The sequence below is a fragment of the Balaenoptera physalus genome (assembly GCF_965194825.1).
Source record: "Balaenoptera physalus genome assembly, chromosome: 7".
Lineage (NCBI taxonomy): Eukaryota > Metazoa > Chordata > Mammalia > Artiodactyla > Balaenopteridae > Balaenoptera > Balaenoptera physalus.
The window spans coordinates 13,382,623-13,406,449 of record NC_138886.1 but is presented as its reverse complement, the minus strand read 5'-3'; the positions used below and the strand labels follow the sequence as shown (position 1 = coordinate 13,406,449).

Sequence of the window (23,827 nt, the reverse complement as noted above, 5' to 3'; positions counted from 1 at the left end):
GAGAGAGAGAAAATGAGTCATTACAAGAAGGACAAGAGAAGTCAGGCCCTTCTTGCCTTACAGAAACTTCTCCCCCTCCAGCTGCATGGAACCCCCAGAGTGGAAGGAGGAGGCATGGCTGTCCCTTCCACCCACCCCCTCACCCAGCTTTACCCTCTGAGGCACTTCCTTGGTATAACAGCTTATGAGTGCCCACTGGGCTTATGGCGGCCCTGCAGGCACAACATAAAGTTGAGAATGATCGCAGAGTCTTTTATTTATTTTTACATGATCCATTTTAACTAATTTAATGCACTTGGGGCAGGTTTCGTGCAGAAAAAGTGGGAAGTGGTACGGGCCTAGGAGCATACCTAGCTTTTAAAATATTACTTCTTATGGCAAAAATTCCCCTTTGATTCTTCTATAAAGCAGCATTTTCCTTGATAGGAAACATGGCCCTCCATATGCATGGTGTCAACACATGTATCCTCATCAGCTTCTCTGGTGTGAGTTTCAGCTCAGTTGCTTCCCAGCTGGGTGGCTTAACCTTTCTGAACCTCACTTTGCTCATCTACAAAATGGGAATAATTCTCTGCTATGAGGGAATCATGCCCTGTTGCATATCCCATGCACCACACTACATCAGGCTGTTCCACTTCAATTTTTGTATTTATTATAAATACACCCCCCCCCCCAAGTCTTGCTGGAAATTCAGCAAGTCTCTCCCAGCGCTCCCTTGGCCAGATATATTCCCCAGAGGTCAGGACTAGTAACCACCAGATATGGTTATGGCATTGTTTTCTCCCTCTGCCCTCGTGCCCCACCCAGACCTTCATGGGCAAGCCTTATTTTACTGGCACTTAATTACTTCAGCATATCACTTTGGGAAGCTCTATATAAGCATTCGTTGTTATAAAAGTTAGCGAATCTCAACCATGTTCTTCCTATCTTTGTAACAGTGGACAAATTTTTAGAAGGACACAAGGACTATTTGGAGTCTAAGTATTTCAAATTCTGCAACTGACAATTCTGAACATCTTTGGGAGAAAATGCACACTCCATGACTAGACCAGAATATACTGAGAAAATAATTTATTCAATTGTAAATCAGGAATTTTATTTATTTTTTTTAATACCGAACTATTAATAACATCTTGAGTTTGTCCATTTGGAATTTTAAGCGAATTAAAAAAAAAAATCAAGATTCCTTCAAAAGGAAACATCAGTCCTTTAATCTTTGAGGATAGATCATTTCTTTGCTTTGGGAATTAAACCATGAACTCTCCCTACTCCAGAATGGATCCCAGAAAACTTGAGTTATAGAGAAGCAAGAGTCCAAACTGACCTGCAATCTCCTTTTTCTTTTACAAGGGCACTTCTTCAGGATTTTTGTTGGTTTTGTTTTGTTTTGCTGGGTTGTGAACATTCTTGGCAAGAATTGAAGACTAGGAGGCACAGTGAAACAGTAGCGAAAATGGAGGTTTGATTTTATCAAAGAAGCCCATGGTGCTGAACATCAAGCCAGTGCAATGGCTCTTCAAGTAAATTGCTTGAAAATGGAAACCAGTGACCTAAACTGGAACACAAGCAAAATATAAACGTGCCTGCATATGTAAATGTTGCCTCCTAACTTCCTTTACATTGAATTGCTTAACTTTAAATAATATGTAAGATTTCATAGCTTCTCTTAGAGAAAGGAATTGAATGTTAAGCTGTTCAGTCACGAAGACTGGGTCTCCCATTGCCGTCCCCTCTACTTTTGATATAAAATCAATGAACTGTTTTATTATACACATCTGGTTGTTACACTTCAGTAGTGCAGATGGGGCAGGGGAAAACAAGAGGTTCCTTGATGTCAGCCCTCCAAGTTGGGGCATGATGGGCTGAGGGTTAGAGCAGGTGGTGGCAGGATTTGCTGATGACTGACTGTCATGAAGGCCAGGTCTGGGAAACGTGTAACCCCTTGCAAGCCTCTTCAATCCCCTGCAGGTCTTTGTCTACTCTGACACCACCCACTTCCTCTGGCCAAGGATTTGAAGACTCAAGTTCCAGAGCATGGTGGACCGAATATGACTTGGCCAAAACAAGAAGCATCTTCTAAGACAACACTTCTCTTGGTGTCATAACGGTTGAGGAGACTGGAGACCACCCACGTTGCCTCCCATTCAGCGCCTGGATCCATGCTGCTGTATTTATGTGCCAACCCCATGCCCTGTTCCCCTCAGAGGTGGCATTGCCCCCACAGTGATCAGTCCCCTGTCTTTCTACTCTCTCTTTGCTATTTCATGGCAAACTTACTTTGAGGCTTTGTTTTCGTTTCATGCTGAGCACCCACTGGCTCATCAGATTCCCTGTGACTCCCAACACTGGTCACTGTGATATCCACTGGGAGTCCTGGCCAGTCTTTGCACGGAGGCCAGACAACGTCCTGATGAGAAAAGGACGTGGACTACAAATGGCCTGAAGTACTCTGCTGTTGAAACCACTTGAGGGTTGCCAAGGTTAACTGTGTCCTACTAAGAGTTCTCCTGTTTGCAAAGCAACTCTGTTGCTTTAGACTCAGCAGAGACAGGAAGACACTGAAATCAAGAGGACAACCGCTCACAACTGTATCTTGTTGCCAAACACTTCCCTATGCATACTTTTCTATGGTAGGTCAACTGACGCATGTAGAGTGTTTCTGGCTTTTTCTTTGCCCGTGACAATTTTCTTTTTTTTTTTTTTTTGGTTTAGCTGATAGTGTATCCCCCCAACCCAGAATAGATAAGAAATCACTAGGAATTTACATCTGATTACCATAGGTTCATTCTCCCATATTACAAGGCTTGAAGTTGCAAGGAGGAATAATATGTACTTGCTGTGTTGGTGTTTTGTTAGTATTTTTTTTTTAAGTTAAAATTAAGTGTTACTTTTCTGAAGTAGCCAGAATAATACTCTCTCAAATTCAGAAACCTACCGGCACAATTTAAAGTCAGACGTTATTTCTAACCAAATTATATTCTTTTGTCTGCCAAGATATCTTGACAAGCTTAATATCTGAAGGCAGGCCTATATGATAATCCCAGCAGTATTCTGGGGATAAGATTTTAGTGGGTTTGTTGAGAAGGAAATACTTGTTTAGATGGCTTTCATCATGCCACTCGGCTTCTATGTCATTTTTCTTGTCCTGGAGGATTCCCTTGAAGCACTCCTGGGTGATGTTTAGGACCTGAGTGGGTGTTCCCCCAAAAATGGCCGCATGGTAATAAAAATCCCCCTGGCCAAACGGAATGTATGCTGCGGACTCTTTCCGCCTCTCGTAGGTGAACTCGTCAGGATCTGCCTTGTACCACCAGGCCTGTAGCTGAGCCACCGACTGGCCCAGGGTCTCCAGCCCAAAGGTGTCTTGGAAGACCTGGTCCACGTCCATGCAGAAGAGGAAGTCGACCTCATGCTGGATGTGGGCTACAATGTGCTCCCCGATGGTCTTCATGCGCATCATGCTGATGTCCTGCCACCTCTTCTCAGGCCTGATCTCAAACACTTTGAAGGAACGCAGAGGACCCAGCTCTATCAAAGGCATCCTGGATATATCATCCACCATGATGTAAAATATGACTCTGTGGCCAACCATGAAGTACTTATTAGCAGATGTTAAGAACTCCTCCAAGTAATGCTCAATGTATCTGAAACAAAGAAGAATGGGATAAATGTAACCTCTAGGACTTCTGCAGGAGGCGACATGCTATTCTCATCATCTTGTCTGTATTTTGCAGTTTAGGAAAGGAATTATTTTTTCCCCCATCCCAGACAAGTGCTTTCACACAGAAGGACATTCCTGGCCACTCTCCACCATTCAGTCACTCAACTCTGGGGAGGTGGAGTGACTTACTTGACTGATGATTCTAGAAGGGTGACTGGGCATGCCCAGCCCCGCCCCCTCCTCTCTCACTCTTGGAAGCCTGCCAGGTGGAAAGAACATGTGTTCTCAACTGCTCTGGGCCTTGTACTGGTAGCTTAGTGGTACAGGCCCTGCTCCCACAACAAGAGGCTTGCAGTTTCTTGTGCTGTAGGTGCCTGGATGCCCAAGTCTTTCTAATTCTGTGGTTCAACATTAGGAGGCCCAGGGCCTTCAGATATAAGCCACATTCTCCAGTATCAGCTTTAACTGTAATGAAGGTGATATTCACCACCACCTGCCTTACTTAGCCCCTTGTCTTATTTATCAGTTGATTCAGACTTTGGGTAGGCAGAGGGGGTACTAGTTCTTTTTTTTTCCCGCTTTATTGAGATATAATTGACATATGTCACTGTGTAAGTTTAACGTGTGCCAAGTGTTGATTTGGTACACAGATATTACAAAATGATTACCACTGTAGCATTAGTTAACACCTTCATCACATCACATAATTATCATTTCTTTTTTGTGGCAAGAAGATTTGAGATTTATTCTCTGAACAGTTTTCAAGTATATAATACAATATTATTAACAATAATCACCATGCTGTATGTTAGATCCCCAGAACTTATTCATCTGATAACTGCAGGTTTGTACCCTTCAATCAACATCAGGGGGCACTAGTTCTTAGGCCTCCTTTGAAAACCCCAACCTATACTCCAACGTTGCTATTGCCCTACCAGATGCAAGGGTGACGTGACCCTTGGGTCCTTTGGGGATGCATTAAGTCTAACCATCGCCACTCTCTTATCCTTCTCTGGGACCCAGAGAATGGGTTATGGGACATAGATATCCTTCCATATTACACATGCACCTTGTGAATTTCCCTCTGGTCACCCCAAACACCAATCCATTAACCAGATACCGCCATTATAAGACCCATCCCAATACCAGAGCAAACAAGCTCTGATTTAACCTTATTTTAACTATGTCATTTCCTTTTTGAAAAATAGATTTTATTTTTTAGAGCATGTTTAGGCTCACAGCAAAATTGAGCTGAAATTGCAGAGAGTTCCCATACAGCCCCCCGCTCCCCCGTCCCTCCCACAGCCTCCCCAATATCAACGTCCAGCACCAGGGTGGCACATGCATTGCAGTCGATGAACCCACATTGACACATCATTATCAGGCTAAGTCCACAGTTTACATTCTATGGGTTTGGACAAATATATAATGACAGGTATCTTCCATTATGTATGGTATTATACAGAGTATTTTCACTGCCCTAAAAATTCTGTATTATGCCTATTCATCCATTTCCCCACTCCAACCCTTGGTAACTACTGATCTTTTTACTTTCTCCATAGTTTTGCCTTTTCCAGAATGTCACATAGTTGAAATCGTACAGTATGTAGTCTTTTCAGATTGGTTTCTTTTACTTAGTAATGTGCATTTAAGGTTCCTCCATGTCTTCTTAAGCCTTGATAGTTTTTATTTTTTTTTTGCACTGATAATATTCCACCACCTGGATGTGCCACAGTTTATTGATCCATTCACCTACTAAAGGACACCTTAGTTACTTCCAAGTTTTGGCAATTATGAATAAAGCTGCTATAAATATCTGTATGCAAGTTTTTGTGTGGACATAAAGTTTCAACTTTTTTGGGTAAACGCCAAGGAGTGCAATTGCTGGACCGTATGATAAAAGTATGTTTAGTTTTGTAAGAATCTGCCAAACTGTCTTCCAAAGTGGCTGTACCATTTTGCACTCTCACCAGCAGTGAATAAGAGCTCCTCTTGCTCCACATTTTCGCCAGCAGTTGGTGTTGTCAGTTTTTTGGATTTGGGTCATTCTAATAGATATGCAGTGGTATTTTAGCTATTTACTTATTCATTCAAAAAACATCATGTTTGGGACTTCCCTGCTGGTGCAGTGGTTAAGAATCCGCCTGCCAATGCAGGGGACACGGGTTCGATCCCTGGTCTGGGAAGATCCCACATGCCGCGGGGCAACTAAGCCCGTGCGCCACAACTACTGAGCCTGCGCTCTAGAGCCTGTGAGCCACAACTACTGAAGCCCGTGCGCCTAGAGCCCGTGCTCCGCAACAAGAGAAGCCACCGCAATGAGAAGCCCGCGCACCACAACAAAGAGTAGCCCCCGCTCGCTGCAACTAGAGAAAGGCTGCACGCAGCACCAAAGACCCAGCGCAGCCAAAAATAAAATTAAATAAATAAATTAAAACAAAACAAAACAAAACATCATGTTCGTGTCTTCTGTAAGCCAAGCTACACGCTATCTTGTGAAGCCATGGTGATGATAGAGAAGGGGAAGAAGGAGTAGTTGGTTGGCTTAACACAACTCATGCCACCCCCAGACTCATGCTCAGTGAATGTGGAATGAGTGTAATTTGCTGACCACACTAACGGCCAATTATGGTGTTTCGTGAGTAATAATAACTGGCACTTCTTTTTGCTTTTTGGTTGCTGCTTGGATTCCCTTTCGTTACTACAGAAATAAACTGTGCTTTTAATATTGGTCTCTGGAAACCCCAGCGTTGACAGTATTGATTCTTTAAATGGAGAGAATATATCGGAGCAATATAAAGAGGGACTTCAACCTGGCTCTGGGGCTGGTGGTCAGGAAATTCTTCCATACTCTGGAACTTTAAGAACAATCTATTGCACCCTGAAGCCTGGGAGACAATCCCAGGGGAAGGGAGGGGGCCTTTGTGAGGTTTAACATTGTTTAGAGATTAAAGCACTGAGGTTGGCTCTGTGCATTGTTATTTGAAAACAAACCAAACATCATACCTCCTAATAGTCCAAATCCACTCTTGGGAGGATTTATTGCTGCTGAGTACAAACAGTCCTCTCATGCCCCCGAGCGGAGAGCACATGGATTTCACCAGGATATGCGATTTACAGTTTAGTTCTGAGAAGCTGCAAGGAGATGGCAGAAACCACTGTGGAGCCGCCGGCAACGTTCTGTTCTTTTTGGAAACATCAGGATTAAATCAGTCAGCAGTGTGGCTGGCTTGTCCCCTCTCGTACCAAAGGATAAGGGGAGCTGAGCATCTGCTCCCGACTCATAACAGTACAGATTCTTCTAGTAAAAATGTCAAAACTCCGGTCACCCTTCTCAATTAGAGATGCTGCCTAGGCCCCTGGGATCAGCACATTCAGTGACATTAGGACTTGATCAGTACGGTGATGGCGATGGCTTCTGGGCTCTGGGTTGGAGGTCTCGGGAGAACGCTCAGATCTTCACTCAGATCATCCTGGGCCTTCACCTCTCTTTGTACAGGCAAGAGGTCAACTTTCCATGTGGCTTTTGGAAAAGGTACAGATGGGAAGCCCCATAGAGGGGGCGGGGGGGTGGGGCAGAGGCTAATAGGAAAAGTGAACTTTTAATTTTGTTTTGGGAAAAAAAAAAAATCTTCAAAAGAACAAAATGGGTTATATTGTATTTTTTTTTTTATAAGTTTATTTATTTATTTATTTTTGGGTGTGTTGGGTCTTCGTTTCTGTGCAAGGGCTTTCTCTAGTTGCGGCGAGTGGGGGCCACTCTTCATCGCGGTGCGCGGGCCTCTCACTATCGCGGCCTCTCTTGTTGTGGAGCACAGGCTCCAGACGCGCAGGCTCAGTAGTTGTGGCTCACGGGCCGAGTTGCTCCGCGGCATGTGGGATCTTCCCAGACCAGGGCGCGAACCTGTGTCCCCTGCATTGGCAGGCAGATTCTCAACCACTGCGCCACCAGGGAAGCCCTGTATTTTAAACTAAGATTACAGCTACTATTTTTTTTTTTAATTTTTGGCTGCATTGGGTCTTCGTTGCTGCGCACGGGCTTTCTCTAGTTGTGGCGAGCGGGGCCTACTCTTCGTTGTGGTGCACGGGCTTCTCATTGCAGTGGCTTCTCTTGTTGTGGAGCACGGGCTCTAGGCGCGTGGGCTTCAGTAGTTGCAGCATGCAGGCTCAGTAGTTGTGGCACGCAGGCCCTAGAGTGCATGGGCTTCAGTAGTTGTGGCACACGGGCTCAGTAGCTGTGGCTCGCGGGCTCTAGAGCTCAGGCTCAGTAGTTGTGGCGCACGGGCTTAGTTGTTCCGTGGCATGTGGGATCTCCCCAGACCCGGGATCAAAGCCAGGTCCCCTGCATTGGCAGGCAGATTCTTAACCACTGTGCCACCAGGGAAGTCCTGCTACTACTTTTAATTAAGAATGATTGCAGTTTGGGGAGAAATGTTCTAAACAAGGAAATGGAAGCTGAAACAGGAACCTATCCAACCTCTGGAAGAGGAAGTTCTGACCAGCCAAATCTCCTGGGGCCAAAGTCTCCAGGACGAATGGGGCAGAAAGCAGCCCAGGAACCCATGGAGGAGTGGTGAGCCATGCTGATGTGGAAAACCACCGCACTTAGGTCACTCCTCTCCCTGGTCCTTGGTCCGGGGTCTTGGGAGTGTAGGAGAAACAATGACGCCCATTCGGGCTGTCTAACAGCTGGCATTTTTGGAATTTCCAGAGAGAGCTGTGGAGATCAGGGCAGAGGTGGCTGTGGGCGTGCTGTAGACTCCGGGCTCAGTGGGTGCAGCAGACATTCTTACCTGCAACCGAGGCCCTCAATGAGGTGGGAAGTTGTCGACTCCCCGATCACTGTCTTGTTCTCAGCCTTTTGGGGCCTCAGCAGAAATGAACCTGAAATGGTCCTATTACTCCATTCTCCTGTCTAATAATTCAGACACGTCACAAACAGCCTCCGTAAGCCCAGGGGGCCCCTCGCCAACCTTCTGACAGTGGAACAAGAAAAAGTTAAAGTCAGTTTTATTGGCAACACCTACCTTCCGACAGCAAAAACCGTCAAGCCCACGGTAATTTTCTGTTTGGCATAATAATTTTCTAGGATAGCTCTGTTGTAGGTGCCTTCCCACACCACCGGCGCCTTCCATCCGGTCATGGTCACAACCTCTGGGCGTTTACTGGTGACAAAACAGAGTGCATGAATCAGGATGGCTTTTAAGGTTGGGCAGAGACAGTCTGAGGGAAAACGGGTCAGCCATGGCTTATGGTGACTGTCCTTGAATCCCGACTGTAGTTTAACCTCAAACAGTCGGCTGGTGGTAGGACATTTGCATCATCTTCTGGGTGAGGGACAGGAGACCCTGGCCCAGGTGTCTCTGAGGGCTGCGTTGGGGGACCCTGTGGGGACCTTACCTGTACAACTCAAACCCTCTGTCCCCCCCCACCCTTCCTGCTTTCCTTGTCCTCATCTTCCTTCTAAATCTCTCCTGCTGTCTCCCCAGCCCCTTCCTAAGCTGCCAGTGGCATCTCTGGGTGTTCTTCATCCCTGTGGGTGCCATCTGACCCTGAGAAAGCCCTAGTGCTTGATGCAGGGGGACCAGAGAGTGCCATGAGAGCTGAAAGAGGAAGAAGCCGCTATTTCAATTTGCCTTTTGCTAGAAGGGGATCTCTGGGTTGGAACCTGGTTATAGGGCAAAAAGGGCCCCAGACTAAGGGGGTTCTGGTGTTTATCATTCATTTGACAAACAAGGAGACGGTCACCCAGGAAAGAAGGGACCCTGCAGGCTGGGGCTCTTGCTCCGACCTCTCTCAGACCACGTGGCCTCTTGACTAAAGGCACAAAGCAGGGGGAGGTGGGAGGGGAGGATGTCCTCTGCACTCAGAACTCTTGAAAGGGACTTGGCAAAGCCGACACAAACACCGGAAACAACGTAAGAGCAACGACGAAACACCAAACTGGGAAGAGTAAATGCAGAAAGGCTGAGTAGCAGCTGGGGCCCAGCCCGAGGCGGGGTCGGGGGATGGGAGGGGATGGCGGAGACTCAGCTCCGACCCCCATTTGCTCTGGAAGTGACTGCACTTGCCTGTTGGGAAGTAGCAACTGAAACACAGTCATTTAGACTCAACCCCCAGGGGCGAAGCTGAGTTTTTCCAGTGAGGCTGGGCAAGGCTGGGTCACCCCCTGCTCGCCCCAACCCCCAGCAGAGTCTCACTCATGCCTCCTGTCCCTCTGTCCCCAAGTTCTGCACTCCTATTCTGGAGCTGACTCAGCGCTCCCACCCCTGCCCTGTGCCCTGCTTCAGGGCTGCTTCCTTCCTCCCCACACAGTGAATCTCCTGCAGAGATGGCGAGGGACACTGCCAGGCTGCCCTCGCGGCCCTCCCCACCTTGTCTGGAGTCTCAAAGCCCACCCAGCTCTGCCCTCCCACCCGGGTCAGACCGCTGCACGGCTGCACAGGGGGAGCTGCTCTTGGTTTCCTTCCATCATGAAAGAAGCTATTTTGGACTCTGCACCAACCTGCGTGAGACACTTTCACATACACGTTCTCATGTAGTCCTTGCAAAAGCCCTGCCATGTATTATGTTCATGGTACAGATAAGAAAACCAAGGCTCAGAAAGGCTTGTTAACATGTCCGAGGCCAAACAGCTAATGATGTAACGAACACACACTGGACACTTCCTATGGGACCAGGCACAGTACCAAGGGCTTCACCCTTCAGAGGTAGGTGCTATTTTGAGTCCCATTTTATCAATGAGGAAACTGCAGCACGGAGCAGTTAAATAACTTGTCTGAGGTCACACAGCTAGTAAGGAGCCAAGCTGGGATTTGAGCCCAGATAACCTGACTCTGTAGTCTGTGCTCTGAACCACTATATCTATTGCTTCTTATACTGCATATTTATTTGCTAGGCTGATGAACTGGGGTTAAAACACAGGTTTGTCAGTCATTTCCACTCAACTTACTACTTCAGCATTTTTTATCAGTGCAGAATGAGAAATGATGAGTTTTTTTTGTTTTGTTTTTAGAAGCTTATGTGATGCTTTTAGTCACATAAAACTCCCAGCTTTGTTGAATGACTGGATTTCAAACCAACATACACACACACACACACACACACACACACGGCTTATCATTCTATAACCAATGTTTCTGAACACAAACCCTCCCATGCATTGTCACCTCATCCATTGTCTGTCAAGGATCTCTTAGCAGTTCTGTCCCAGCCCATCAGCTAAGCCATGCAGCCATGCGTGAGCTGAACATTTGGCAAGCTGGTAATATTATTTTTAAGAAAAGGAAGAGAAAGAGGAAGAGAAAAAGGAGGAAAGGACGGTATTCTTATTTAATACTTCGGGGTACAGGGGCTGCCCTTGACTTTCATTCTCTCATTGAATCCTCACAACTACCTTCTAGAGCGGGTGCTGTCCTCACCCGTTTCACAAATAAAGAAAGCAGGGGTAGGCGAGAAGGAGAAGGGAACTACACCTTTAGCCATTTAATCAACAGGAGGGGCCAGACCAGGGCCCTCAGCCCCACCATGCACATCTGCTAAGTCTCTGCTCTGTGCCAGGCCCAGGGCTGAGCACGGAGGTCAGAGGAATGAGACCCGTCCTACCCCTTGAGAGTCTCACAGTCCTGACAGGTGGTCAGCCTACCACATGCTCCTCCACTGCACGACCACTCAGTCTATACCTTCTAGAAAGACTGAGTCAAGACACCAGTGTCCAGTTTGTTTACTTGGCTGGGAAGAGTCCTTTGAGCAGGAAAAAAAAAAAAGCAGTAATATTAAAAATTAACGTTTCATTAAAAATTAAAATGTTCTATTTCCCAGCTGTTAATTATTAAATTCCACTGGCAATTCCAACATGTCAGCGACCCTGACTAGGAAGCCAGATGACAGGCTGAAAACGCAGGCCGTGGGGAGGAAGATGGGGTGGCAAGATGATCGAGATCAGCTTCCTGGATGAACCTCTGCTCAGACCCCACCCCACCCAACCCTGAAAAAAAAAAGACAAGTGACAGCAGGCAAACCACACATGTATAAGAGCAAAAGATGTCCAAGGTTACGAAGATGGGGCTCTAAAAGGAGGAAAAAGTACCAGGAAAGATGGGAAACTGCTCAAATGCCTTCTTTCCAAGCAGGGCACCCACTGTGTTACTTCAGCTTGTGGGGTTCCACCAGTACAGACTAAAGGTTTCCCACAAAATAAAAGGGCCTCCATAACCCAAACACACACCTAGCTAGGTAATTGGTAGCTTTTACATTTTATGTACTTATTTATGGGTACACTGTGGTCCCCAAGGGTGGGGAAGAGGAAGTGTTAAAGTTCTATGAATCATGCAGCAGTTCAAAACAGGTGTGGAATGCATACAATGTGTTATTTACTGTACTCCTTCCAGGCAGCAGCACGTAGACAAGAGCTGATGGTGACATGAACAAGGGTGGTGGCTGTGGGATGGCGAGAAGGAGATGATGTGGGAAGAATTTGGGGGGAAGAATTAACAGAACATGTAAATGAACTAGACTGTGGGATGGATGAAGGAAAGGATGAAGGAGGAATCAGAGAGGTCTCCTGGACTCTGGCTTGAGATGGGGAATGAGAAGAATGAGGGTGGGGTAGAATCAAGAACTCCATCTGGGTCACGTGAGACACACAGAGATGTCAGGCAGGCAGTCAGACACAAGCAGGGGATCAGGGAAAACCTTTGGACTAAAGATATAAATGTGGGTGTCATTCACCCATGGATGGTATCTAATGCCATGGAAATGGGTGAGAGCACATTGGAAGATGGTATAAAGAAATGAGATGAGGATACTGGACTCAGCCTCCAGAAACTAATATTTGATGGCTGGGAAGAGGGAGAGGCCCCAGTTAAGGAGACTGAGAAGGGAGATGGGAGAAGCAGGAGGAAAATTAAGAGGATGTGATGATACAGAGAGTAAGTGATACTGATGTAAAAATGTATACACAATATACTTAAGATGTTTCAGACAGTTTACAGAAAAGCATACATTTCTATAAATATATTTGTTTATTAATTCAATTGTTCATCTTTCATTCAGTTATACAAGAAATATACTTTAGTTCCTGAGAAGGCTTAGATTTGGTGTCACTACAAATCAATATTCTTTAAATATCTGCTCGCCAGTTGTTTGGAGGAGAAACTGAGCCGTGCGTGGGGGAGAGTGGAGAGAGTGACAGCTGGTGGCTGTGAGCTGTTCCTCTTCTCTGACCCCAGTAATTCAGCCCTGGCCCCGCCTCCCAAGTCCCACTCCGCAAAGCACAAGTACCACAGTAAAAGCGTGCCGCCCTCCTTTGAAGGGAGCTTGGCGACCATCTCTAGCTCATCTAGCTGGCCCTTGGCGCGGGGCACGGGGACAGGGGTGTCTCACCACCCCCCCCACACACACATCTAAGGAGCTTGTCAAAGCTACAGTGCCTCCATAATCTTCCATTTCCAGGAATGGTTTAGCATCTCATAGATGGCTACCCCATGTCATTGTCCAGCTCTTCAAATGACACATGGGAGGCCAAAATTCCCCATCCTTTCACACTGACATGGATCCCTTATCCCAAAACAATAAGAGAACTTGCCAGAACATGTTCAGTCTTTCCAGAGCCCAAGACCCCTCATGCTGGAATAGATACTACTCTCCCCTGGTCCTCCTCCTACCTCTACAGCCGCTCCTGCTCCTTTTCAGAGTTCTCTTCCTCCACTGGCCCTTTAAATGCTGATGTCAGACATCCACCTGGTGGCCTCATCCAGGCCTGCAGATCCCATCGCCACCTGCACTCTGATGGCTCCTCTTCCTACATCTCTACTGCATATCTTCTGCCACACTTATGGGCACTGCTATAAACTGACTATTGTGTCCCCCCAAAATTCATGTGTTGAAACCTAATCCCATACATGATGGTATTAGCGGGTGGGGCTTTAGGGAGGTGATTAGGTCATGAGGGTGGAACCCTCATGAATGGAATTAGTGCCCTTAGAAAAGAGACCTCAGAGAGTTCCCTCTTCCCTTCTACCATGTGAGAAAACAGTGAGAAGATGACCGTGTATACATTAGGAAGTGGGTCCTCATCAGACACCACATCTTCTGGGGACTTGATCTTGGACCTCCCAGCCTCCAGAACTGTACAAAATATATTTTTGTTGTTTATAAGCCATCCAGTCTATGGTATTTTGTTATAGCAGCCTGAATGACCAAGACAGGCACCCTGTGAATCTCTGTCCAGATGCCCCACAAGTACCTGAATCCACATACATCCCCAGTTGAGCTCATCGCCCCTCATGCCCCCACCACCACTCCTAGGCCCTTTCCTGGTCAATGGCACCACCACCCACCAGTCTCTCAGGCCTCATGGTCATCCCGGACAGCTCCTACCTCCTTACCCCCAAACCGCATCCTTCTAAGTCAGGTTGATCACACCTCCTTACCAATCATGGCAAATACTAGTTGCATACCTAGTGCCCCTACAGGACTGTGAACTTCTTGAATATAACCATACTGATTGATTTCTACTGTCTCCTGTGCCTAACACAATGTCTAGTACAGAATTTTTGACCATGACTCATAGTGAGAAATACATCTTCTGTCACAAACACATATGCACATACACATATATACGGAAGCAAAAATTCCACTAAACAATACCTATCCTTACTTCATGTGATACCTTCTGATTTTCCATTTGATTTTGATTTTTTAAAAAGCTGTTATTAACCCATTCAGCTAATTTCTGAACACATTAATGGGTAGTGACCAGTAGTTTGAAAAACACCAGCTAGCATATCATAGGTGTTTGATAAACATTTGTTGTATGCTGAAGAATGTGTGCATGGCCCTGTGAGATTCTGGATCATCATTGCCATGTTACAGATGAGTTAACCGAATCACAGAATTTTCTTGCTCTGACTCTAGATTCTGCGGCTTTCCACAACACCCCGTGGCCTGTAAGAACACTTCCAGCCCCAGTATTTTGTGATTCATTTGCTGCCACTGCTGTCAGAATCACTGTCGTTGTTGCTCAAGCATTTAAGTCAAAATATCCAGCCTCTCAGTTTCTCATCTAATCTGTTTTCAAGGTCTAATAGATGCTAAGACTCTGTCTCCTCAGTCAGGAACGTTCTCCACGGCACTGTTGCCTATGCAGCCCCCCACCACTGCTGAGCTATGGATTTACTGGACTTGGGGCGATGCTTCTTTTCTTACTGTGGATTAAACCAGTCCGATAGCTGAAGCTCTTCTTCGTCCTCCTTTCTTTGCTCCTTTGCTTTGTCTATGTCTTCTTCTTCTTCGTGGTAACTGTGGGTCCTACGTACAAAGGGAAAACAAGCTGAGGAAGGCAGGAAGGTGAATGAGGATCCTGCAAAAACGGGTGCCAAGGCAGAGAACATGTGCACCAAGTGAATGTCTGGAGAAAGGTTCATGATACTAAACGTTTATTCATAAAGACGTGCTTTTGATGCAAAGGTGCAGTACTCACCTTTCTTATTATCCTCCCAGGTCAGCACAGTGAGCAATTTAATGACCCAACAACCATCAGGCTATTTCAGGGGGAGGGAAACTTCATAAAACCATCCTCATGAAAACATTTTAGCGTATGACAGTCTTTCCTGCAATCCCAACTTTAGCCTGAATTTCACTCATCCTCAAGTTAAATGGGAAAAACCAAAAACATGAAAACCAAACTTAACGTCCCAGTCCCAACCATGAAATAGAGTCCTTGTGTGCTTCCAATAGGCCAGAAAGACAAGTGACTGAGTTTATGGCTGTGAAACCACTTTTTTTTTTTTAGTTTAAAGTTTTTTTTTTAACATCTTTACTGGAGTGTAATTGCTTTACAATGGTGTGTTAGTTTCTGCTTTATAACAAAGTGAATCAGCTCTACATATACAAATATCCCCATATGAAACCATTTTATTTGGACTCTATAGTGTCGGGTGGATAAACAGATCATCGTCTGACCGCCTTACCCATTGTTAAACCAGCTCGGAAACCACCAGCCCTTCTGAATGCTGCTGTCACCAACTTCTGGGTTTCTAAGAAATGAAAAAGATGACAAACGTTTTTAGAAAATGAGGCAGTCCCAAACTGGGGGGTTTCCAAACACTTTTTATGGCAGGTCACTTAAAAAATTTTTTTTTAAATCACTAATTCATAAAATGAACCGAAGCGACGCCGCTCTAGCTGAATGAGAGAGGATGGACCTGACACTCCCTGGATCTCCCCTCCCTTGGGCGTCCCCTGGCACTCAGCTCATCCAGGGAGCCCTAGCAGGGAGAGAAGGAGAGGAGAAGAATGACAAGATGTGGAGGTAACTAATACATAACTCTGGGTCCTGGATCTGCCACTTACTAGTTGTGTGACTGTGATCGGACATTTTCCCTCTCTGAAGCTTGATTTTCTCCTCTGAAAAGTTAGATGCTAATAATAACAACAACAAAAATAAATCTACCATGAAGGTGGCTTTGAAGACTAAACAAAATAGCATATGTAAAAGAGCTTTCTAAGTTGAAAATTACTGTAGCAAGTCGGTGTCTTTCAAGAAAACAGTGCACGTTTCCAAGAATGATGTCTTTTGCTAAACGAGGAGAATTTGAGTTGCTACAAAGGTCAGCAGTGACAGACTCAGGAAATCTGAGGGTCTCTAAACCAGAAAGAAGCTCAGCAATCTGTAATCAGAACCACTTTCACCACGCACATGCTGAAGTGTCCACATTCACTGTGAGAGTCTCTCCAAGGTGGGCACCTTCCGGAGGAGGGAAAAGAGGGGGAAGCCAGGGGATACAATGCCCTTCAGTTGGACAAATAAGGTGGTGAGGCATGAATGGGTATAAATAATAAGAAACCTATTTTAAAGCCCATCTACTTTCAAGAAGTGCTTGAGATGGTTTATGATTAAGAAGGTATGGTTACTTTTCTTTTCTTTTCCCCACTTGCATAAAATTAATAAATTTTCCAAAATTAAAAAAAAAATGGTATGGTTTCAATAAATAGGGAAACAATACAAGAATAAAGACAAAACTAAACAAACCAAACAAAAACAAAAGGAAACAGAGGAACATTTTAGTCACTCAGGTAGGTGTTTTCACATGATTTGGGTCATCTCAGCCACTCTGTGAGAATAAAAGTTTTACCTTTATTTTTATTTTATGGCTGAGATAGTGGTTGAGTGGGTTTGAGCAAATTGCCAAGATCCCATGGCATGTAAGCACAAAAGCCTGGATTTAACACCAGGGGAGAAATTATATCAGAAATGAAGGCCGAGGAAAGTACAAGTTAAGTTAAGCACAACACTTTGCTCTGAGCTTTTTGGCAACCAAGACAAAGACAGAAAAATGAAGGCTTACAGAGTCCTAACTGCCAATCTTCATCATCATCATCATCATCATCCTCCTCCTCCTCCTCCTACACACACTAGTTCATTGGGAAACCCAAACTGTTTTCCTGATCCTTTGTCTCAACAAAATTTCTTGCAGAGGTCTTTATACAACATGTAGTGGGTTGCATAATGGACAATACCTACCCTGATTATTTTTATGAGCAAGGCAGGAATGTCCTCCAGACAACACTACTTAAAGAGATAGACAGTTGATGAGAAGCAAGGACAAAACAAGAGTCATGGCTCTGTAAAGGCAAGACTAGGGGGCTGGAGGAGTACAGACCAGACCCCTGGGACCCCTCCCCTCCACCTGTGACCAGAGCTGCATCACCACCTGCCATGTTAAGAATGGACTGTAGGGGTGCCAGAGTGGACATGGGAGGCATCCCATAGATATCTAGAATTCAAAGCACTTACTTTGACTGGTTTATCCAGAACAAAGAGGCTTCTGGGCTAAAAGCAAATGAGAAATAAAAACATATCACGTTACTTTTAATTTGGAGAAAACCATTATCATTGAAGCCCTGGGCTGAGTTGAGAGCTTGGGTTTTGTCTACTCCCAGGTTTCCACCTTCCTTTGAGATAGAACCAATGATATCAAGGGACTTCAGTCACTTCTGGATTACTCAGAACAAGGGGTGGGAAGAAGGTCTCTGGAGAATCTCAAATCTCAGTTAAAAAAAAAAAAAGATGGCAGCTCTCCATTGTCCAGGGTGGCTTTGCTGAGGGAGAGGCTCCACAGACAGGTCGCCTCCTGCCACCTGCTCAGGAATCACCCAGGATTATCTTAAAACCAACGACTGCACAGCCAGCACACCACCAGCTCAGAGCCTTCTACAGAGCAGTCTCAAAGGGCATTTCTTTAGCTAACAAAGGCAGTGAGACCATCTGAAGGCACCTACAAGACTGGACCAGCGACTATATGACTCCTCTAGGGGCCCACCTCCCTTCATTCAACAAATACTTGCTGACAGTGTGTTACATGCCAAGTGCTGGGGATATGGTATTGGCTGAGACAGACACAGTCCCTATGCGTCCTTGTGATGCAGACAAGCTAGTGGGGAGAGCAGAAAAAAAAAAAGCATAAGTAACCAGGAGCACTTAACAGGAAGACCTGGAAGGCTTCCCAGAGGAGGGGATAATGTTTTAGCTGAGTTCTGAAGGATAAATAGGAGTCCAGGGGAAGAGGAACTGGGAAGAGTGTCCCTAACAGAGACAAAAATATGCAAAGGCCCTGAGAAAGGAAGGAGGCATTTAAATGTGCAAGGAAATAAACAGAGAAGTAGCCAGAGGTCCCCTCACTGGGGCCTGCTGGGGATTTTGCCCTTGAAGAGTTTTAGGCAGGAGACGAATAGGGTCCTATCTGTAGGCCTTGTGAGAGTAGATATGGGTGACTAGTCATGAGGTGCTGGCAGTGGTCCAGGCCCAGGTCAAGGCAGCCAAGGAGATGGAGGGAGAGAAGTGCACTGACTTGAGAAACATCTGGGGGGTAAAGGGACAGGACTTGTAGTACTAGATTCCTCCATTGTTTTGTGCACGGAAGCTGTGCCCAATGGCTAAACCTTACTTGCTCACTTCTCCTCCCTGTGAACAAAAGGGAGAGAGCCTGGTAGAAAGAGCTCTGGACCTGGGCTCAGGCACATGCCCTGGCTCAGCGCCTTTCTGGCCCCAGCTGCCCTCATCTCTGAAAAAAATAAATGATTAATATTTGTTTCAGACTCTGCCTTCTGCCCCTGCTGGAAGTCCACATCTCCTGGTAGGAGTAAAATGCATGCCCTCTTTCCACCTACGGTTTCCCCTCTGAGCTCAGTACTTGTGGACCAAGCTCTAACATCCCTTGTTTCTAAATCTGTTTATTGATCTGACAATATTCATAATAGCTAATACTTGGCCAGGGACTGTTCTAAGCAATTGACATGCATTAGCTCATTAAACCCTCACAACAATCAGTGAAGGAGGTTCTATTCTTCCTCAGAGGCACCGACACATTAAGTGGTTTTGTTCAAGGTCATACTGCTAGGAGAAGAAACAGTATTTGAACCTGGGGAATCTGACTCCACGCCCTACAAGAGGAGGAAGGGGACAGGAGGGGGCGGGCCCACTGCAACTCAGCACTCAGACCCCCACCTGGCACTCAGGGCGTCGATTTGTAGATTCAGATTCGCCACCTTGTCCCAACTTTTTAATTTGCCATCTTGCCCTTTGCACCCTCCTCTCCCAGAAGCCTTCGACATCTCAGGTCACAGCAACACCCACGCCGCAGTGTATGGTGTTGGACACATATTCATCCTTCAAGGCACAGCTCAAATGCCACCTCTTCTGTGCCTTCCTTGGTACAATCCTAGCACAGTGCCTGGCACATAGTAGGTGCTCAATAAATATTTGTAAATGAAGGCAAAAAAAATAGATCCCTCTCTAAGCCAAACATAATCTTTGTCTTCTTGAACTCTCATGGTCTCTTTTCTCTCCCTCTGATGTCCTTCCTCCACTTCACATTGTTGGTTATTTTTTTTAAAATTTAACTTTATCTAGGCTTTTGGTTTGATTTTCTAAATTTAACTTTAAAAAAATTATTTAGTTATTTATCGCTGCGTTGGGTCTTTGTTGCTGCGCACAGGCTTTCTCTAGTTGTGTCGAGCAGGGGCTACTCTTCGTCGCATTGCATGGGCTTCTCATTGCAGTGGCTTCTCTTGCTGTGGAGCACAGGTGCGCGGGCTTCAGTAGTTGTTGCACGCGGGCTCAGCAGTTGTGGCTCACGGGCTGTGGAGCACAGGCTCAGTAATTGTGGTGCACAGGCTTAGTTGCTCCACGGCATGTGGGATCTTCCCGGACCAGGGATCGAACCCGTGTCCCCTGCATTTGCATGCGGATTCTTAACCACTGTACCACCAGGGAAGTCCCACATTTTTGGTTTATTGGTGTGTATGTCTGCTTGCTCCATCCAAAGCATAACCCCTTGAGGGTAGGAATTCTCCTTGGCTCACACTGTATCCCTCGCAGCACTCGGCATGAACAACTAGCTCAAGAAGGAGCCCCAGACGATGAAATCAGATCTGAGTTCCAGTTAGAACTTGGACATAAATTCACTGTTAAGTCATTTCACCTATTTGGTCTCCGTTTTGTCACTTGAAAAATGGGAACTCTCAACTAAAGGAAGGGTTGTATCGTGGGCCGAGAATGGGCTGCAATCAGACAGCTCCGGACCTAAATCTTCCTGAAAATGTGATCTGGAACATTCACATTTAACATTGTGGAGACTCAGTGTTCCTCATCTGGAAATGCTGACTAATACTTACTTGCAGGCCTATTTTAAGAACTGGAGGGAATGCACAGTGCAGTTCCTGGCACCTGCAAATGCTCAATAACTAGTAGCTGCTATCGTCAAAATCACCCTCACTATCATTACTTTATTATAACTTTTAAAGTTTCTTCCATCTCTAAAATTCTAAGAATTTTTTTTTATCCAGCCTCAAATCAAACTTTCTTTCAGGATGCTCTACTGACAACAGTTCTCTTTCCTGATCAGTTGATGTGTTCGTTCGACTGAGTTATTTTACAACCCTTTTTAGCTACAGTGCTGCCCACCTGTCTAAGGTTGGTGCCCTCAGCTCACCTCAGATCATCACATGGCCAATTCACAGGGTGGCAAAGAATCTGCTGCCTTTTAAACCTCTTGCAGACGTTCAAATAGATTCCTCACATTGAAGAATTATGTGGCTGCAGTCTGGGTGCCAGACTATGGCCCTGAAGAGCAGCCAGAACCTGCTCCCGTTACTGTGCAGAGAAGTGTGTGCCCAGCACTGCAAAACAACCCTCTTTATGGGAGGCCAGTGCCAACATGCACATTTGGGCCTTTGGCTCCCATAATTTAATTTTGTGAAGTACCCAAAATATGGAAGTATGACTCTGGCTGCAATTCAAAACACCAAGGTTATCCAACCAAGCGTTCAGAGCTTGAAGGTTACCTACACAAGCATCTCAATTCAGGGGAGGAACCCAAAGGGTGCTTGCTCTTCTGTTGGATTCTTCCAACTGCTAGAGCTCTTCCTTCTATTATTTGTCAAAATCCCCTGTCCTATTCTGCCCTCTGAGCAGATGATGAGGATGGCGGTAATAATGATGATGATAATGGTGATAGCAGCTAGCATTTACTGAGTGTGTTGCCCTAAGTGCTTTATACACGATAACTTATTTAATCCAACAACCCTGTGAAGCAGGTACTACTGTCAAGCCCATTTAAAAAAGAAAAAAATCCAGGTTTACTAAAGCTTTTACAGGTATACAAACTGGTCTGCTCCACAAATACACTCACCAAGACAGGGAGAACAGCCCCCTATTCATCAGTCATTTCTTTTTTTTTTTTTTTACTTATTATTTTATATTGGAGTATAGTTGATTAACAACGTTGTGATAGTTTCGGGTGTACAGCACAGTGATTCAGTTATACATATACGTGTATCTATTGTTTTACAAATTCTTTTTCCATTTAGGTTGTTACATAATATTGAGCAGAGTTCCCTGTGCTAAACAGTAGGTCCTTGTTGGTTATCCATTTTAAATACAGCAGTGTGTACATGTCAATCCCAAACTCCCTAACTATCCCTCCCCCCACCCTTCTCCCTGGTAACCATAAGTTTGTTCTCCCATTTTTAAAGATAGGGAAACTGAGGAACAGAGTGGCTGAGTAACTTGCCCAAAGTCACAGAGGAGGTAAGTGGTGGCACAGGACCAGCCTCAGGCAGCCTAGCTCCAGACTCCAGAGAGGATATTTCCTCAGCTCTCAAGTATCTAAGGAAGCCCCAGGGTCCCTGCATCCAACACTGAGTCATCTTTTCTTTGGACTAAGTACCCACAGTTTCAATTCGAAAGACCTGGTTTATAGACCCCTTCAACAGGGTCACTCTCTAGCTTGTCTTGTTTTTCTTAAAATGAGTTGTTCAGAATGAAACAGGATAACACTCCAGAAGCGGTGAGGTCTATGCAGCACCCCAGGGAATAACAGCTCTGGAGTCTAGAGAATCCTCCTTCTACTGATGTACCTGAAGGTGCAGTTCCTTTATAAGTGGCCAAGACTGTCCTGCTGGCTCATCAAATCTTAGAATTTAAGAATTGAAAGAGACATTCTAATGTTCATCCAGGCCATCATCTTGAACTTGGGAGGCTTCTAAGACACTTCACCATGAAAATATCAATGGTGACGAGAGAGCTCTCCTGGCCCAGAATTGTAAGGTGGCCTTTTTGAAAGAAAGGCTGAGCTGCACCAATGCCTCTTAAGTCAAAACCATCGTGCATTTTTGTAGCCACTTGTGGAGACTCCTTTCTGTCAGAGGCCTCTGCAGCTGGAATCTCCGAGGCACTGGTAGTTTCCAAAAACACAGAAGCAGTTCAAATATTTGGGGTGAATCCACTGATGAACTTGAAAACTCAGAAATATTTAATTCATTTTGCTTTCCAGGGTTAAAAGAAAGACAAAATACCCAAAAGTTTTAGCCAGGCACAAATGAATCACCAGCAATTCAGAGTGTATTTTACACCAAAGTCAACAACCTTGAGTTGTTCCTTTAAACTCTGCAAATATTTTAGGACTGCAAAAATCAGGGTGGATTTCTCATGGAATTCCTGTCTGAAATTTCTTAAGATAATTTCCATATCTGGTCATATAAATAATTTAATATGATATTTTGCTCTTAATATGACCTTACTGTTTCTGGCTCTAGCCTACCCAGAACCGCAAAGGTATAAAAATCAAGACATTAGGAACATGGCAGGAAGGAAAATAATTAATTACTTAGAAGGTGCATGAAGATCTAATGATTTTAAAGACAGTCTAGGGCTCAGGGATACAGGAAGGATGGAATCCCTTCTTTATGGTGTCAGTTAATCCTAATTTTAATTCAACCTGCTGACTTGGCTGATACCTGGAGATTAGAGGAGACTTTCATTAACATTGCTTTATCATGTTTCATAATTACCTGTTGATATATTCCCAAAACACAACAATTACAGTTGAGACAACCAGCATTGACAGAATCACTTTTCCTTTGACATTCATTATTTTCTCCTGGGAAAAGAAAAGAAGAGGGGGAAAAATAGATTAAATATTGAGAATGGGATATGGTTTTTAAGAAATGCTTCTACCCATATCCTTTCTAAAAGGAAAAGTTGATGAATATTTAACGAGAGCTAAGGAGCATGTTCTACCCTAAACTGCATAGGCCTGTGATGGCAAATTAGCCAGTTCAATGAATTGACGGGGCTGCTTGGGTTGGGAAGGACGCTAAGGCCACTTTGAAGCTCAGAGGGAAAGTATCCTTATTGATCACAAGGTTCACCATGGACGTGGGAGAGTGGGGGGTTGTTTATTTATTTATTTACTTATTTTTATTGTAGTATAGTTGCTTTACAATGATGTGTTAGTTTCTGCTGTACAGCAAAGTGAATCAGTTATATGTATACATATATCCCCTCTTTTTTGGATTTCCTTCCCATTTAGGTCACCACAGAGCATTGAGTAGAGTTCCCTGTGCTATACAGTAGGTTCTCATTAGTTATACATAGTAGTGTATATATGTCAATCCCAATCTCCCACTTCATCCCATCCCCACTTCCCCCCTTGGTAACCATAAGTTTTTTCCCTACATCTGTGACTCTATTTCTGCTTTGCAAATAAGTTCATCCGTACCATTTTTCTAGAGTGAGGGTCTAGCTAATGTTTCCCATGGACGCCAGCTGCCTCTGACTCAGATCGCCCCACCTCTTGGCATGTGATTTCGGGGAACCATCCA

General features: G+C 45.1%; 1 protein-coding gene across 8 annotated transcripts in view; it reads right to left on the bottom strand.

The window, feature by feature from the left end:
• Positions 1-1,070: 1,070 nt before the first annotated feature.
• Positions 1,071-23,827, bottom strand: part of GGTA1 (glycoprotein alpha-galactosyltransferase 1 (inactive)) — a 64,856-nt gene continuing 42,099 nt past the window's right edge. For 4 of the 8 annotated variants that reach the window (XM_082467871.1, XM_082467878.1, XM_082467873.1 and 1 more), the window contains 6 exons: positions 23,015-23,103; positions 17,460-17,495; positions 15,634-15,699; positions 14,870-14,971; positions 8,689-8,826; positions 1,071-3,644 (listed from right to left, as the gene is read on the bottom strand). In XM_082467871.1, the coding sequence (XP_082323997.1) occupies positions 2,951-3,644; positions 8,689-8,826; positions 14,870-14,971; positions 15,634-15,699; positions 17,460-17,495; positions 23,015-23,094 (1,116 nt within the window). In that variant the 5' untranslated portion in view covers positions 23,095-23,103 and the 3' untranslated portion in view covers positions 1,071-2,950. The remainder of the gene's footprint in view (positions 3,645-8,688; positions 8,827-14,869; positions 14,972-15,633; positions 15,700-17,459; positions 17,496-23,014; positions 23,104-23,827) is intronic. The other 4 variants (XM_082467872.1, XM_082467877.1, XM_082467874.1 and 1 more) reach the window with 1 other exon arrangement.